The sequence below is a fragment of the Caretta caretta genome, chromosome 10 (assembly GCF_965140235.1).
Source record: "Caretta caretta isolate rCarCar2 chromosome 10, rCarCar1.hap1, whole genome shotgun sequence".
Taxonomy (NCBI): Eukaryota; Metazoa; Chordata; order Testudines; family Cheloniidae; genus Caretta; species Caretta caretta.
In genome coordinates this window covers 25932021-25948845 of record NC_134215.1, presented here as the reverse complement: position 1 = coordinate 25948845, position 16825 = coordinate 25932021, and the positions used below count along the sequence as shown (strand labels likewise).

General features: G+C 42.3%; 1 protein-coding gene across 3 annotated transcripts in view; it reads left to right on the top strand.

The window, feature by feature from the left end:
* ABAT (4-aminobutyrate aminotransferase) overlaps positions 1–14188 on the top strand; it is a 148086-nt gene extending 133898 nt beyond the window's left edge. For all 3 annotated transcript variants that reach the window (XM_048867246.2, XM_048867245.2, XM_075132789.1), the window contains exons 13-16: positions 596–763; positions 1312–1458; positions 8258–8369; positions 11741–14188. In XM_048867246.2, the coding sequence (XP_048723203.1) occupies positions 596–763; positions 1312–1458; positions 8258–8369; positions 11741–11862 (549 nt within the window). In that variant the 3' untranslated portion in view covers positions 11863–14188. The remainder of the gene's footprint in view (positions 1–595; positions 764–1311; positions 1459–8257; positions 8370–11740) is intronic.
* The last annotated feature ends 2637 nt before the right edge of the window (positions 14189–16825 follow it).

Genomic DNA, 16825 nt, shown 5'->3' with positions numbered 1-16825 from the left:
TCACTGGAGTAGTCCATTGCAAGTAACATCTTTTTTTTTTTTTTTAAAGGGCTGGAATTTTCAGCTAATCAGGGTGACCTGATTGGCCAACCATTCCAAAGTGCTTTATGTTACAGAACAGATGTGCTGTGATGTTGCCTGTCTCTCTCGAACGTGACTGGCCCCCAGTGTTGTAGATGGAAACTTTCAAAAGCACAAATGGAAGTTAGGCTCCTAACTCCCATTGACTTTCATTGGGAATTTAAAGTCTAACTGCTTTTTGAACTTTTGAAAATCACCCCTCTAATATCCCATATAATTGTTTTGAGACAGTCTACATAAAATATGGTTCTTTTCTCTGTTGTCCTCACAAGCTTGTATAAAAACCAGATTACTGTGTATCTTCCTGAAAAATAGCTGAATTTCTTTTGATGATGTAGTAAAAGATAAACTGTTCACAGACTGACATGAAAGGGATGTTTAGAACAGTTCTCCTGACATATTGTTCTGTGCACTATTACTTAACTCTTAGTATTTATGTATTTACTAAGAGAGGTGAATATTTGTTTTGGAAACATGGATTCAAGTTCCCTGATCTCTCAATCTTTCTGAACAGCATGGCTGTGCATTTCTGGTGGACGAGGTGCAGACAGGAGGCGGCTGCACTGGGAAGTTTTGGGCCCATGAACACTGGGGCCTAGATGACCCAGCTGATGTGGTAACGTTTAGTAAGAAGATGATGACAGGAGGATTTTTTCACAAGGAGGAGTTCAGGCCCGATGGTGTAAGTGTTTTAGTGTACCTTGGACTCTGTAGTCCTAAGTATTAATGAGTGAGGGAAGATGACCGATTTCTGGGAATGATTCTAAAATGTGCTGAACCTTGGGACATGCTTCTGTTCTCAAATGCCTGGTGAGCAGTATTGCTGCATATCTAATAAACTCAGCTGGCCTGCAACTGAGTTCATCCGATATGTGGCAATGCGCATGACATATCTGAGTGGGATGGAGCTATTATTTGGCACACACTCTGTATAATCCCACAAGCACATGGCCTCAGTTACACACACATCCATTTCAGTGAGGTTACAAAGGACAGTGTGCCATTCTCTGCGCAGAGTGGCTTCTCCCTGGTTCTTCTTAAATGCTGTGGATCTGCTCCCTTCTGGGCAGGCTTTCTGTTCCTACAACACAGAAGAGGCACCGAGTGTTCATTTCTGGTGCCCCAGATGTTTGTTGACACCCATGTATTCACTTTCCTTTGTGTACAGCATTGCTTTGATTCAAATTGCCTCTCACCATCTTCCACAATTTTTTTCCCCTCTCCCTCCAGCCATATCGGATTTTTAACACCTGGCTTGGAGATCCCGCCAAGAACCTCATGCTTGTTGAAGTCCTTAATGTTATTAAGAGGGAAGACCTTCTAAACAATGCAGCCCATGCAGGGAAAGCTCTACTGGCCGGGCTGCTGGACTTGCAGGTAACTTGCAGGGTGCGGGAGGGGGTTCCGACCTGGGGCAGGGGGTTCAGGGTGCGGGCTCTGGCCGGGCAGTACTTAACTGAGGCAGCTCCCAGTTGGCGGCACAGCAGGGCTAAGGCAGGCTTCCTGCCTGCCCTGGCTCTGCGCTTCTCCCGGAAATGGCCGGCACGTCCGACCTCCTAGGCAGAGGCGCAGCCAGGCAGCTCTGCATGCTGCTGTGTTCACAGGCGCCGCCCCCACAGCTCCCATTGGTCACAGTTCCCGGCCAATGGGAGCTGCGGAACTGGTGCTGGGGGCGGGGGCAGCATGCAGAGTTTCCTTGATTGCCCCTGTGCTTAGGGGCTGGACATACCGGCTGCTTCTGGGAGCGGCATCGAGCTGACCGGACTTTTAAGGGCCTGGCGGGGCGAACTAGCACTCACAGCTCCAGTGCGATGTGGGGGCCCGAGGATTGGGGCTTCTGGCCTGCCGTAGGTACCCCACCTCTGGACTAGATGATCAAGATAGTCCCCTTTGGCCTTAGTCTATGAGTCTGAGTTCTACTGTGTGGTGTACCATCAGTGTACACAGGTTTAATTGTCCTGGTTTTATTGTTTTAAGGTTAAATATCTCCTTGTACTACAGAAGTCCCACTTGTCTTCTAGACAAGAAAATGAAGAGATGATGGGCCTTTTCCACCACAAGTATTAGAGTTTTTATTGACTGAGGTCTTTATCGCACTGCTCAGCAGTGTCTGAGCCCCATTGTGATCACCAGCAGAGTGCAGGATTGGGCCCACCTCAAAATCCTGGTGCATTCACTGAAATTGTTCTTAATACAAATAAAATCTGGGTTTACTGACGCTTTTACAATAATCAGGCCAGTCTGTACTAGCACAAAAGGTTTTTGAATGGTTATTTACTGTGAGATACTAAGCTAATGCTAGGAATATAGGAATCTATTGGCACTTAGAAGCTGTGTGACTAAGATAGGGGAAGTGTTTGTCCAACTGAGCAGGTGGTTGGACTAGATGACCTCCTGAAGTCCCTCCAACCCTGATATTCTATGATCTTATGATTAATCTGTGAATAGTGGGTGGACAAAGAGGAGTACAACCAGCACATTTGTTTGCAAATGGTTAACTGCTGTTCTCCCTCAGGAGCTACTCATTAATGATCCTGTCCAAGCAGACAGGGAGAAGTGACCATGTGGTTTCTTTTCTTTGAGATTTATGGGGTAAATTAAAATTGTTTACTCTTTAACTTCAGTTTGCAGGATTTGTGTCCTGAAGCTGAGTTATGATGGGTTCAGTCTGTGGACATGACAGATCTCGCTGCCTCGGCTTCTGTACTAAACTATTGATCATGGGTGGTTGGGTTGTTGTTTTTTAATTAAAAGCAGTCCTATAGAATATACCAGACACTAGTTCAATGTGCTGCACAGAGACAGTCGTATATAAGGTCGTCATCTCAAAGTGTGGTGCATATTAAATAAAATGGGTTCAAACAAGAACTGGATAAGTTCATGGAGGATGACTATTAGTCACGATGATCAGGGATGCAACTCCATGCTCAGAGCAACTGTAAACCTCTGACTACCACAACCCGGAAGGGAGGACAGGGGTGGATCATTCTGTAATTGCCCTGTTTTGTACACTCCCCCTGAAGTTCTATTGGGCCACTGTTGGAGACAGGATATGGGCAAGATGGACCCTGATCTGACACAGTATGCCAGTTCTTATGCTCTTATATTGGGGGGTGAGATTTTTCTTTCTATACAAAAATCCCTGCTGTTGCCCTTTTCATTTTTCTCTTTTCATTAAAAAAGGCTATGTCCCAGCCACACAGCGGTGCATGCTTCCTTGGGGAATAAAGAGCTAAACTCTTGCTAGTCTCACTTAGAAAACAAAGTTACCACTTCACTAGAAATAAGCATCATAATGGGCAAGGGGTTGAACATACCTACTACTGTGTATATGTATTTTTAGCAACAGAATATATTTGTGTCTAGCAAAACTTACAGCTTATGCAACATGAAGATAAGCTGGTTTCTAGCACCATTCAGTAAGTGGTTTGTGCTCAGACCGTGGGCTGTGGCCGGCAGTTGGAAGCTGTGAGCTTCAAAACAGGGTTCGAAATCCAGAAGCCTCTGTTCATTGGCTGAGCCTTAGTCAGGGTGCGGGGCTATCAAGAAGGCCAGGGCTTTATGAAGCAGTGAAAAAGTGACCAGGGAGCTTTGCGACCAGGGACTGCTAACCGGGAGTTTCGAGAAGGAGTTGGGAAGGGGGCGAGGTACACTTGCCAATCTTCAAAACCTTTAAACTAAACTATAATCAAAACTTCTTGATTTAAACAAAAACCCTATCATTAACCTAGGTAACTGTAGGAGAAAATGCAGGCAGAAGCCCAGCAGCAGAGTGGGGGTTATCCTGTTTATTGCACTCGCTGTAGCATGTATGATTACCTGCTCTGTGAGTGGGTGGCGTATGTGTGCATTCGGTGCCAGGAGCTCCTGGCCCTCAGAGACCGTGTACGGGCTTTGGAGGCCAGGGTGGCGGAACTGGAGGAGCTAAGGGAGGCAGAGAGGTATGTTGATGAGGCTTTCCAGGACACTGTAGGTTTGTTCCACCTCCGGTCAGACAGTCCCTGCGCTGTTAAGGAGGATGAAAGGCCCAGAGAAGGAGGGCAGTCAACGGGAACAGAAGGAAACCTTCCCATAGTTGGGACCCTCCTTCCAGATGATGTTGGGGTATCCTCTTGCACTGAGGTTACCTCTCCGGGGGGGAGGAGGGGGGGAACTCCAGTCATTAGGAAAAGGCAGGTGTTAGTAAGGGGAGATTTGATCATTAGAAACCTAGATATCTGGGTTTGAGAACTGTATGGTGACTTGCCTGCCTAGTGCAAAGGTTGTGGATCTAGATAGACTTATGTGTAGTGCTGGGGAGGAGCCAGTGGTCGTGGTACATGTAAGTACCAATGACGTAGGGAGGGTAGGAGAGACGTCCTGGAGGCCAAATTTAGGCGGCTAGGAAAGAGACTGAAATCTAGGACTTCTATGGTGGCATTCTCAGAAATGCTACCAGTTCCACGCGCAGGGCCAGGTGGGCAGGCAGAGCGTCAGAGTCTCGATGCGTGGATGAGACGATGGTGTAGAGAGGAGGGGTTTAAATATATTAGGAACTGGGGAAAATTTTGGGATGGGGGAGCCTATACAGGAAGGATGGGCTCCACCTAAACCAAAGTGGATCCAGACTGCTGGCACTTAACGTTAAAAAGGTTGCAGAGCAGTCTTTAAACTAAGAGATGGGTGAAGCCGATTGCTGCAGAGGAGCACATGGATTGGACAGAGACTTCTCTTCAAGTAGAGTCTATTGATAGAGATTCTCTAGGTTTTAGTCAGGAGGAGGGAATGAAAGAGGATAAAGTATGGGCCAGATCAGACGGGAAACATTCACATAAAGAATCTGACACATCGAAAAGGGCAGACAAATAAACAGTGACAAGTTTTTTAAAGTGCTTGTACACAAATGCTAGAAGTCTAAATAATAAGATGGGTGAACTAGAGTGCCTCGTGTTGAAGGAGGATATTGATATAATAGGCATCACAGAAACCTGGTGGAGTGAGGACAATCAATGGGACACAATCATTCCGGGGTACAAAATATATCGGAAGGACAGAACAGGTCATTGGGGGGGGGGAGTGGCACTATATGTGAAAGAAAATGTAGAATCAAATGAAATAAAAATCTTAAATGAATCCACATGTTCCACAGAATCTCTATGGATAGTAATTCCATGCTCTAATAAGAATATAACAGTAGGGATCTATTATCGACCACCTGACAAGGCTAGTGATAGTGAGGATGAGATGCTAAGGGAGATTAGAGAGGCTATCAAAAGAAAAAACTCAATAATAGTAGGGGATATCAATTATCCCCATATTGACTGGGTACATGTCACCTCCGGACGAAATGCAGAGACAAAATTTCTTGATACTTTAAATAACTGCGTCTTGGAGCAGCTGGTACAGGAACCCACAAGGGGCGAGGCAAAACTCGATCTAGTCCTGAGTGGAGTGCAGGATCCGGTCCAAGAGGTAACTATAACAGGACCACTTGGAAATAATGACCATAATATAACAACATTTAACATTTCTGTGGTGGGAAGAACACTTCAACAGCCCAACACTGTGGCATTTAATTTCAGAAAGGGGAACTATGCAAAATGAGGAGGTTAGTTAAACAGAAATTAAAAGGTACAGTGACTAGAGTGAAATCCCCGCAAGCTGCATGGACACTTTTCAAAGACACCATAATAGGAACTCAACTTAAATGTATACCCCAAATTAAAAAACACAGTAAAAGAACTAAAAAAGAGCCACCGTGGCTTAACTACTATGTAAAAGAAGCAGTGAGAGATAAAAAGGCATCTTTTAAAAAGTGGAAGTCAAATCGTAGTGAGGTAAATAGAAAGGAGCATAAACACTGCCAAATTAAATGTAAAAATGTAATAAGAAAATCCAAAAAGGAATTTGAAGAACAGCTAGCCAAAAACTCAAAAGGTAATAACAAAATGTTTTTTAAGTACATCAGAAGCAGGAAGCCTGCTAAACAACCAGTGGGGCCCCTGGACGATTGAGATACAAAAAGGAGCACTTAAAGACGATATAGTCATCATGGAGAAAGTAAATGAATTCTTTGCTTCAGTCTTCACGGCTGAGGATGTTAGGGAGATTCCCAAACCTGAGACGTCTTTTGTAGGTGATAAATCTGAGGAATTGTCACAGATTGAAGTGTCACTAGAGGAGGTTTTGGAATTAATTGAGAATCTTAACAGTAACATGTCACCGGGACCAGATGGCATTCACCCAAGAGTTCTGAAAGAACTCAAATGTGAAATTGCGGAACTATTAAGTATGGTTTGTAAACTGTCCTTTATGTCAGCTACTGTACCCGATGACTGGAAGATACCTAATGTAACGCCAATATTTAAGAAGAGCTCTAGAGGTGATCCTGGCAATTACAGACCGGTAAGTCTAATGTCAGTACCGGGCAAATTAGTTGAAACTAGTAAAATTGTCAGACACACAGAAGAACATAAATTGTTGAGCAAAAGTCAACATGGTTTCTGTAAAGGGAGATCATGTCTTACTAATCTATTAGAGTTCTTTGAGGGGGTCAACAAACATGTGGACAAGGTCCGTCACCAAAGACTCTTACGTAAATTAAGTTGTCATGGGATAAGAGGGAAGATCCTTTCATGGATTGAGAACTGGTTAAAAGACAGGGAACAAAGGGCAGGAATAAATGGTAAATTTTCAGAATGTAGAGGAGTAACTAGTGGTGTTCCCCAAAGGTCAGTCCTAGGACCAATCCCATTCAACTTATTCATAAATGATCTGGAGAAAGGGGTAAACAATGAGGTGGCAAAGTTTGCAGATGATACTAAACTGCTCAAGATAGTTAAGACCAAAGCAGACTGTGAAGAAGAACTTCAAAAAGATCTCACAAAACTAAGTGATTCGGCAACAAAATGGCAAATGAAATTTAATGCGGATAAATGTAAAGAAATGTACATTGAAAAAAAAAATAACCCCACATACAATATGGTGGAGGCTAATTTAGCTACAACTAATCAGGAAAGAGATCTTGGAGTAATTGTGGATAGTTCTCTGAAGACGTCCACGCAGTAGGCAGTCAAAAAAGCAAACAGGGTGTTAGGAATAATTTAAAAGGGGATAGAGAATAAGACAGAGAATATTTTATTGCCCTTATATAAATCCGTGGTACGCCCACATCTTGAACACTGCGTACAGATGTGGTCCCCTCATCTCAAAAAAGATATACTGGCATTAGAAAAGGTTCAGAGAAGGGCAACTAAAATGATTAGGGGTTTGGAACGGGTCCCATATGAGGAGAGATTAAAGAGGCTAGGACTTTTCAGCTTGGAAAAGAGGAGACTAACAGGGGATATGATAGAGGTAAAAAAATTATGAGTGGTGTGGAGAAAGTGAAGAAGGAAACGTTATTTACTTGTTCCCATAATATAAGAACTAGGGGCCACCAAATGAAATTAATGGGCAGCAGGTTTAAAACAAATAAAAGGAAGTTCTTCTTCACTCAGCGCACAGTCAACCTGTGAAACTCCTTGCCTGAGGAGGTTGTGAAGGCTAGGACTATAACAGGGTTTAAAAGAGAACTGGATAAATTCATGGAGGTTAAGTCCATTAATGGCTATTAGCCAGGATGGGTAAGGAATGGTGTCCCTAGCCTCTGTTTGTCAGAGGGTGGAGATGGATGGCAGGAGAGAGATCACTCGATCATTACCTGTTAGGTTCACTCCCTCTGGGCCACCTGGCATTGGCCACTGTCGGTAGACAGGATACTGGGCTGACCCAGTGTGGCCATTCTTATGTTCTTATTTGCCTTGGCAGTATCCTAAATGTACAGGATGGGTGCATTTTAAAAATCCAAGTAAATATTGCCTATTGATCCTGTTCTGTGGGGTAAACTCTGTCAGACTCCTTTATGTCCTTATGAGAGAGAACACACATTTCTACCAGGAATAGACATCTAAGTTTCTAGTTACTAAACTTTCCAGCAACACCAGGCAGTTATTGTAGCTTGGTAAATTGGTCACAGGACCCTGTGTCAGAAATTAAAACTGTGTAGTATTTCCGTGGCTGCAGATACTGAGAAGGCAGAGTTTCCACGTGTCAGAATCCCAAGGTGCACAGCTCACCAGCAGAATGTCCTGGAGTCTCTGCTGGAAAGGTCTGACAGCAGATGTAGAAGTAATGCTCCCATAACTCTTTATTCTAGGCTCGTTACCCCCATCTCATCAGCAGAGCGAGAGGGCGAGGGACATTCTGTTCATTTGACACTCCAAATGATGCAACCAGGACCAAGCTAATTGCAATAGCCAGAAATAAAGGTATGATAAAGTCTGTCCACATGTCATGCGGGAGAGTGGCTTTCAGTATCACATCCCCGCATGCATTTGATTTTTCTCCTGTGGCGTATAGACAATGTCACACGGATGTTGCACCAGTGAATGAAAAAGTTCCAGAAAATTTTGTTTTCCCTGGCTGAGGAAATAACATACTATTTCCATAAGCATGATGCCAAAGCCTCAGGTTGTTTCCACATTCGGGATGTAAGACAACAGAAATGTTCCCCTAATGTTCTACATACAGCCTAACACTTCAGTGGAGATTTTAATTTTTATATTAAAATAGAGGTTAGTTCTACCAAGGCTTTTTTTGTTAGTGAATACATTTACACCACCACACTAATTTATCATGTATGTATGAGTAATATTTTATAATGCCATTTATAATTTTAATTTTTTAATTAGAAAATGAGATCTTTTTTCTATAACAGTGGAATGTTCTATTTAGGCTGGTAATACTCAAAATTTATTTGTGTATAGAAAATCACATAATCGTGTGTGTGTGTGTATATATCCCTATATAATCCACTCTTCTTGCAGTGTAGCTTACAATAATTTATAGTTTATAGAACTGTCATTTTATGTCATGACATACCACAGTTTATACAACTATGCAGACTATAATTTCATAATAATAGATCGTCTATAGAAGTGTATCTGTAGCTGGCCAAGATTTTCAAAAGTAACTTGTGATTTTTGGGTGCTCAACTTGAGACACCTTAGAAGGGGCCTGAATTTCAAACAAAGTGCTGAGCACTCAGCCTCTGAAAATAAGGTTCCTTCTAATTTGTCTCAAGTCAGGCACCCCAAATCACTAGTCACTGTAGATCTTTAGGTTTAAACAATTATACAGTGGTTTTTTAGAGGACTGTTAAATTCTAGTATTATGTTGACATGTGGGGTTGGGAAGCAAAACCTTTTCTTTGTAAAAGCTGAAACAGTAAAACAATTTCCCTTAGGCGTTAGGGCTGTGATCTTGCATTTCCATAAAATAAGACTCCTGTGCAATGAAAATCTTTGTAACATTATAAGTTTTAAAATAAATACGGTTTTGGGGAAATGCCTGTTATTAAATTTGAGGCTTCAGAAAGTCTGTCTGTACATCCTGCTTATAGAACTGACTCAGACAAATTAAGATGCAAAAGGTGAAAAAGATTTAAATCCCAGAATGGGGGGGGAGGGTGAAAGCTATTAACTTTATGCAATACTCAGTGATGAAATAACCCTTGAAGCTCCCTAAAACAGTAACAAAAGTACCAGCAATTATTGTACTTTAGAGATGAGACAGATCTTCTTTGTGAGAATTTATTTTTTCCCACCCAAGCTTTAGAGAGAGATTTTCATTGCTGAGAGACTCCAAATTTAAAATGCAACCTACCTTATTGTTTTAAACATCCCCCTGATTCTATGAATTCTTAGCCGTCCAAGACTAAGGTAGCTTGAGAATGGTACACATAGAGCAGACAATTGTATTCATGAACTTGGTGCTGTCCCTCTGCTGAAATTACTGTCAGACTAACATTTTAGAAAACTATAAAAGAAAATCAACATCCTCCTTGCTTATGAAAAGTGAGCCAACCGAGAAGGCTGAAGGAGAAACACTTTCAGGGCCACTTCAAAACTAGTTAGTGCTGTAGGGTAGGTGTGGGTGGGTGGGTGGGTGTGGACCAGGCCTTGTCTACACAACACAGTTTTGTTGGCAGAAGGCAGCTTTTGACAACAAAACAGTGGAGGTGTACACACTAAAAAGGTACTTATGTCGGCAAAACAAAACCACCTTGACGAGAGGCATAAAGCTTTTTGTGGCAAAATTAAAGCGAGAAAGCATCCATATAGATGCTACAGTTTATGTCGCCATAACTGGCCTCCCGCAGTATCCTACAATGCCTACTGTGACCGCTCTGCTCAATGTTTTGAACTCTGCTGCCCTGCATACAGCTACACAAGTATGCACCCCTCCCCTTTCAAAGCTCCTTGAAGTTCTCACAGCTGAACATGCCGCTCCCCTCTTGCAGCAAAGAGCAAATCATGAACATGGAATCCTGCTCTCTCTGGCACTAAGAAGAAAGCAGTAGGCATGTCTGATGTTCAGGGTGTTCCTCTCCCCCTGCCTCAGGACTGGTTGTTTCCGGCTGCTGTCTGAACTTACACAGCATGCCGACATAATCACTTCCCTCACACACATTCTGTCTGTCTCTCACATACACATTTTCCCCACACTCACTCAAACACTCCCCCAACACGCACTGTCTCTCTTTCTTCCCCTTCCTCCTCCCCCCCGCTCCCTGTCTAGGGTTGCCAACTTTGGTTGGATGAATTCCTGGAGGTTTCATCACATGACATTATCTTTAATTAAAGATTAATCTTTAGTTGCTGGAGACTGCAGAACAATCCTGGAGGGTTGGCAACCCTATCCCTATCACATACTCCCTCTCTCTCCCACACCCTCACAAACATTTCAGTTGAAAAGCAGCTGGCAATGCCCATGGAACAATGGGTTTGAGAAACCTGCATCAAGTGACACTGTACCTGCCCCATGAGGCATTGCAAGCCCTTCCCAAAGCACCCTGCAGCCAGTTGCACAGTGGGATAGCTACTCATAGTGCACTGCTCTCTGCGTTGATGCAAGAGTTGCTAGTGTGGGTGCGCTCTGCCAAAACAAGGAGTATAGTGTGGACATGCAGTAGTGGTTTAATTAAAGCGGTTTAGTTAAAGCACCATAATTTTGTCAACAAAATTCTGTAGTGTTGACATGGCCCCAGCTGAGCAACAGAGATTTTAGCAGTACTGCAGCCTTTGATTGGGAGAATGGATAAATTGTTTCAGAATCAGGAGAATACTTTACATTTAAAAAAAAAATTTAGTACGGATTCAATGATTGGCCAGTCCCTTTGGATGGTTACTCTTGACCTTCTGTACTTAACAGTGTATTAAATACAAAAACATCACACCAAAGATGAAAACTAGCAAACATCTTGTACTGTGATGTAGGCCGTGACTGTGTTAAGAGTATTAATGCTCGCTTTCAGTCTTTGTCACTGCCTGAGCATCAGTCTCTTTGTGATACTATTTGGCCTCCCTTGTCACTGCTAGGACTACTTCCCGCATTTCAAACATCTGATGAGAAGCATCAAACTGCTACCGTGCTGCTTATGTTTGTTGTTGTGTCAGGTGATCAGCTCCAGGCCCCTTTGCACCACTGAAACCCCATTTATGGCTTTACATGGGTCTGCAGTGCTGTGGAGAAGCTTGTACTGGCCCTCTGCACTGGGATGAACTTCATCCTGAAAGAATGGTATGTGCTGTGTATCCTACAAAGTGGGAAGTCACTAAGGTACATCTTATTGCCTTAGGTGTTGTCCTGGGAGGCTGTGGTGACAGATCGATCCGTTTCCGCCCAACTCTGATCTTCAAGGATCACCACGCGCACCTCTTTCTGAACGTCTTCAGTGACATCTTAGCAGACTTCAAGTAAACACACACTTTCTTATACTGAACAGTCCAGTCCTCTAAGATAACGAAATTAATTTACTTAATTGACATAGAGATATATATATATATATTCACTTACAGGACAAAATGTGAATTCATAAAATGAAGCTGTTGGTTTTTTTCCCATGCTTACCAGCAAGTCCAGCTGCTTTAAACTGAAACTCTGGATGCTCATAGAGTTTTGGAGTTTCACAGATCCCTAGCAAGTGCATCTAAAATGCCTGTGCTCTGAGCAGTGTGTTTGCAGGGGATATTGCACTTGTTGGGTGCTAGATTGCCCTCCATTTTCAGCCTTGGGTCAGAGCAGGAAACAAAGAATAACTCTACAGACATGCACTGCCTTGCATATTTGATTATTTAAACATAACACAATAATATCTATATTTTCATAGGTAAATGCTGTAGCTTTCCTTTCTCCACTTTGTGTCCAGAGGAAGCAGCAGGTCTTGTGAGTGTGGGGTAGAAGCTTAGGAGATGTCTGCCAGGCAGAAAGTGCCACTGTCTGACAGTGACTGGGAGGAGAGAACAGATGTTTCAAAGCAAGCTCTGCTTTCCAGCACTGCCAAGTACAGTATTTCAGAGAATCACTTCCAGCTGTGGTCCCATAAATACAAACACACCATCTGCCATACCAGACTGGACCAAGGGACCATCAGATCTGCCTTCGACATATACCTAGTTCTTTAGAGGCATTGATGCATCTGGCCAGTTGAGTAGTACATGGAAGTGAGCGGGGGGGAATAATTCCTTTCTGGCCCTTGATCAGTTATTCCTAATGTATAAAGTGAGACTTGTGCACACAAAACTGTACCCAAATTGCTGAAGCTTAGGAAATAAAATGAAGCATGTACTGCAGCCTTATTTTAGCAATCTAAAATGCGTTGGGCTGCAGGATTATTTAACCTGCTTGCCCATAATATGCAGCCATTGATTTAGCAAAATTTCTAATTCAAGGTATTTTGCAAAACCACAGATGCATTGTTTTGTACCGAGCCATTACTTGACATCAGATCTGTTGTGATGGAGTCCTTACCAAGTGCACAGCTCTAATGCAAAATAATTCTATTGTTTTAGTAGATTTCTTCTCTCACGCTTAGGGTCCTTTAGAAAATCACAGGATCTATAAATGTCAGTGGTCTGTTAATCTGTTCACTATCAGACAGTTGTTTTGGGGTATCTCCTTTATATATGCCTTTCCTCTGTCCAGTAGAAAGAGTATTTTCATGAAGCTGATTTGCTAAGCTAGTGCTGTTATGTATTTCCTTTCTCTTCACTAAGGAACGTTTGAATTTTGCCTGAATAATGACTGAACGTCATTCAGGGTGAAAAATATTTTGAACTGACTTGTGAATTTTTCATGTCCTGAGCCAATAAATAAGAATTAAAAATTAAATTCAGTGGAAGCACTTAAATATTTAGGTTGAGACCTGCTCAGCAGCATAGGAGATTTAGACACAAGTTCTGATAATTTCAATGAAAGATATGTCTAAGTCTTCTGGTCTGTTTTGAAAACCGTAATATTTCTGCCTAAGAAGTAACTTTCATAATTACTGCCAACTAGCAACCAAGGAAATTCACTTCTGCTAATTTAAAAATAAGGAGATCCATGTAAGCCTGTCTGTGCTACACACCGGAACTCTGAAACTCATTGGTCAGAGTTTTCATAGTGTAGACAGGGCTTTTGACTGTTAGTTTTCTGATGATTATCTGTAAAAGTTCATAGTTAGGGAACTAGCCAGCAAAAGTCAGGATAAAACTTGGAATTATATGTAGATTACAAAGACTAGATGAAGGGTTGGTAAATAACTGTACAGTGAAACCTCATTGTCATCCCAGTCCTAGCAGATATAATACTATCAAGCAGAAAGTCAAACTAAAAAATTCCTCATTTGACAACATTTTGGTAATTAGTTCATTCAACATATCAGTCAGTAGATTTTAGTAAATGTCTTTAGCAAATCTTGTACTTTTACAGAATCAAAGTTCCAGTAATGAAGTCTTATCACATCCTCACTTTTATTATAAATACTCTTGGTGTTTTTTATAACTCTTACTGACACTCAGTAACTGTATAAAATTGTGCAAAATGTATGTTGTTCAGATTATGTTAGAAAACATACACAGAGAGCACTGCAGCCTAAGCATAATAAAGTAATATTGTTTACAGCATATTGTGGACCGTGCCAAATGTTTAAACAAAAATACCTAACTGCACTTCATGATGTAACTGGTAGCAATGTACACAAATCCATGAAATAAGTAAGTTTCCGGTGTAATCAGTATTATTAAATAAAATATTTATAATTGAACTCCTCCAGTAGCACTTTTTATTGTTAGAAATACACTTTTTAAATAAAAATATACAATCAAATGTTATGCTCACTACATAGTTCTGTATTTGTATATACTCTTTGGAGGATAGTACACCATACACATAGCCCACTCTTGTCAGGTGATACCTCCGGCTGCATTAGTATTTAAGCCAAGAGGAATCACAAGCCAACCGACTGCTTTGTCATTTCCTCTTGCTTTACTGCACTAGCGTTGAGTTCAGCCAAGCCATAGGAATGATGTGAACTCCCCCTACTGGCTCTGCATTAGTAGACTGCAAATCAGGGTTGGTCTGAGTTATGTGTTTAAATGGTGGTGATTTTCCCTCTGCAACACACACACATGAAGTGAGTTGTAGCTCATGAAAGCTTATGCTCAAATAAATTGGTTAGTCTCTAAGGTGCCACAAGTACTCCTTTTCTTTTTACACACACAAAAATGAGCCAAGGACGAGGTGTGGAAACAACCCTGAAAATTATAGCTAATTCTTCCAAGGCAAGTGAACACTGAGAGCTAAATTATTTGCCATTGTCCTAGGTTTGCTACATGAAGTAAAAATGGTGTAAGAAAAGTCTTCAGCACTTCCAGAACAACTCAACATTTGTAGGTTTTTCTTGAATTTGTGATAGAAATGTTAATGTTATCCAGCAGACTTTTCATGTACAGGTCTTTGATTGATATTCAGCACTGAGTGAGCACCATCCAGATGACTATCATTTCATTCTCTGAATCAGTAGTTTTCTCAACATCAGTTGATTAAGTTTCACAACACGCCAGCGAGGTAGGTGTACTTATGGGTGTTGAGGGTGCATTTTAAAAAAAAACTAAGTAATTATCCATTTCATAGATGGGGATAGTTCAGACCTCAATGTTCACAGTATTATCAGTGAGCAGAATCCTGCCCTGTTCAGCACAGTGGAGGGAGCAGACATACTCCCTGCAAAATTCTACTATGAACTTTACCCAGTCATAGCAGGATTTCACAGGACAGGTTTGAAGGTGCCCTGGGAAATGCTCTTTGTTGCTCCTACAAGCAGAAGCAAAGTGCACTTTGTGCACACCATGCTGCTGTGACTGCAGCATGTAATCCATTTGATTGGGGTAGGGTTACACCTCCACCCCTTAAGGTATGTCTTAACACTTCAAGATGGGAGTGTAATTCCCAGCTTGAGGATACATAACTGTGCTAGCTCTGATCTAACTAATGCACTAAAAACAGTGTGTAGCTGTGGCAGCAGGAGCTGGTAGCTGTCCCAAGTATGTGTCTAGCATCTCAGACAGGTATGTACGTCGGGTTGCTAGCCCCTCTCACCCCTTGTGCCTCCATGGCTGTGTTCTATTTTTAGTGTGCTAGCTCAATCACAGCTAGTACAGAGATGCCTTCTTAAACTGGGACTCAAACCACCACCCCAAAGTGCATACATATCCTTAGGAACATGGCAATCTCACATTGGCTGGCCTTTCAGCGTAGCACTCATAAGGTCCTGCCTTGCTGCTAGTTCCCTAATCCTTATCTTTCTTCCTCTACTCTTGCATACCAGTGCAGCAGAGAGGATTTTGCATTAACGTGCTGTATGTTTTTAGGAATTATTTGACTCTAGGCAAAACATTTGACACTCAGTTGTAAATCTGTCGCAGAAATCAGTAATACTAGAATAATCGAGAGCAGCTAAGTAATGAGAAATGGAACCTCCAAAGATGTTAAAAGGTGGAATGAACTCTGAGCTAATGCTTGTGATCACCTATGTTCTTCTTGAACATTTCCATTTATGATGCCTTAGTGACCTCCTTTGGCAGCTGCTCTGTAATTGCTCTTATCTGACAGGTTAGGTTTAGATAAGAATACTTTGTGCTTCTTAGACCACGATTTCTTGTAGAACTTCATTTGGTCAATTTCAAGTGTTTTTGTACTGAGTAATCTATCTTATCCCACCAGCCATCCTCTCCCTTTACTAATTCAATTATTTTAATGTGAAAAGGATAAAATTGCAGGATCAGGCCCTTCATTAATATACAATGAAATTTATTATAGGTATAAAGTCCATACAGGGCCAGACAGAGGGTTTTGAGGGCCTGGGGCAAAATCTAAAACTGAGGCTCCCCACCCTTCCAAAAAGATTACCACAGAGGGGAGGGGGTTGGAGAGTGAGCCCACCCCATACTCACCCCAGGATAAGGCTCACCTCGTGTCCCAGGCTCACTGTGCCAAATTTCAGTGCGTGATGTTGCAATCTGATACAACAGTTTGCAACACCACTAGGTTTGGTGGCCCTCTCAAACAGGACTCCTGGGCAAACTGCCCCTTTTTCCCCACTGAGTTCATGTTTTCTCCATGTCCAGGCCTGCTTCTCATTATGGAGTAAATCTTGATCCTGATTTCCAGCTCACTGGTAAGGACATCTTTGGGGAGGTACGGACTACTCTCCACCCAGGCCATGGAGCAGTAAAGCTGCTGTCCTCGGTGGGGGAGTACAGAATTTGAATAGTGATTCTTCCAGCCTCTCCAGGTGCGCATAGCAGTGGGGGCAGCTATATGCCTCTGTGAGACTGCCAAAAGCGAACACAAACACAGATACTGATGGTGTGTAACCAGAGCATTCCATATCAGGAGAGGC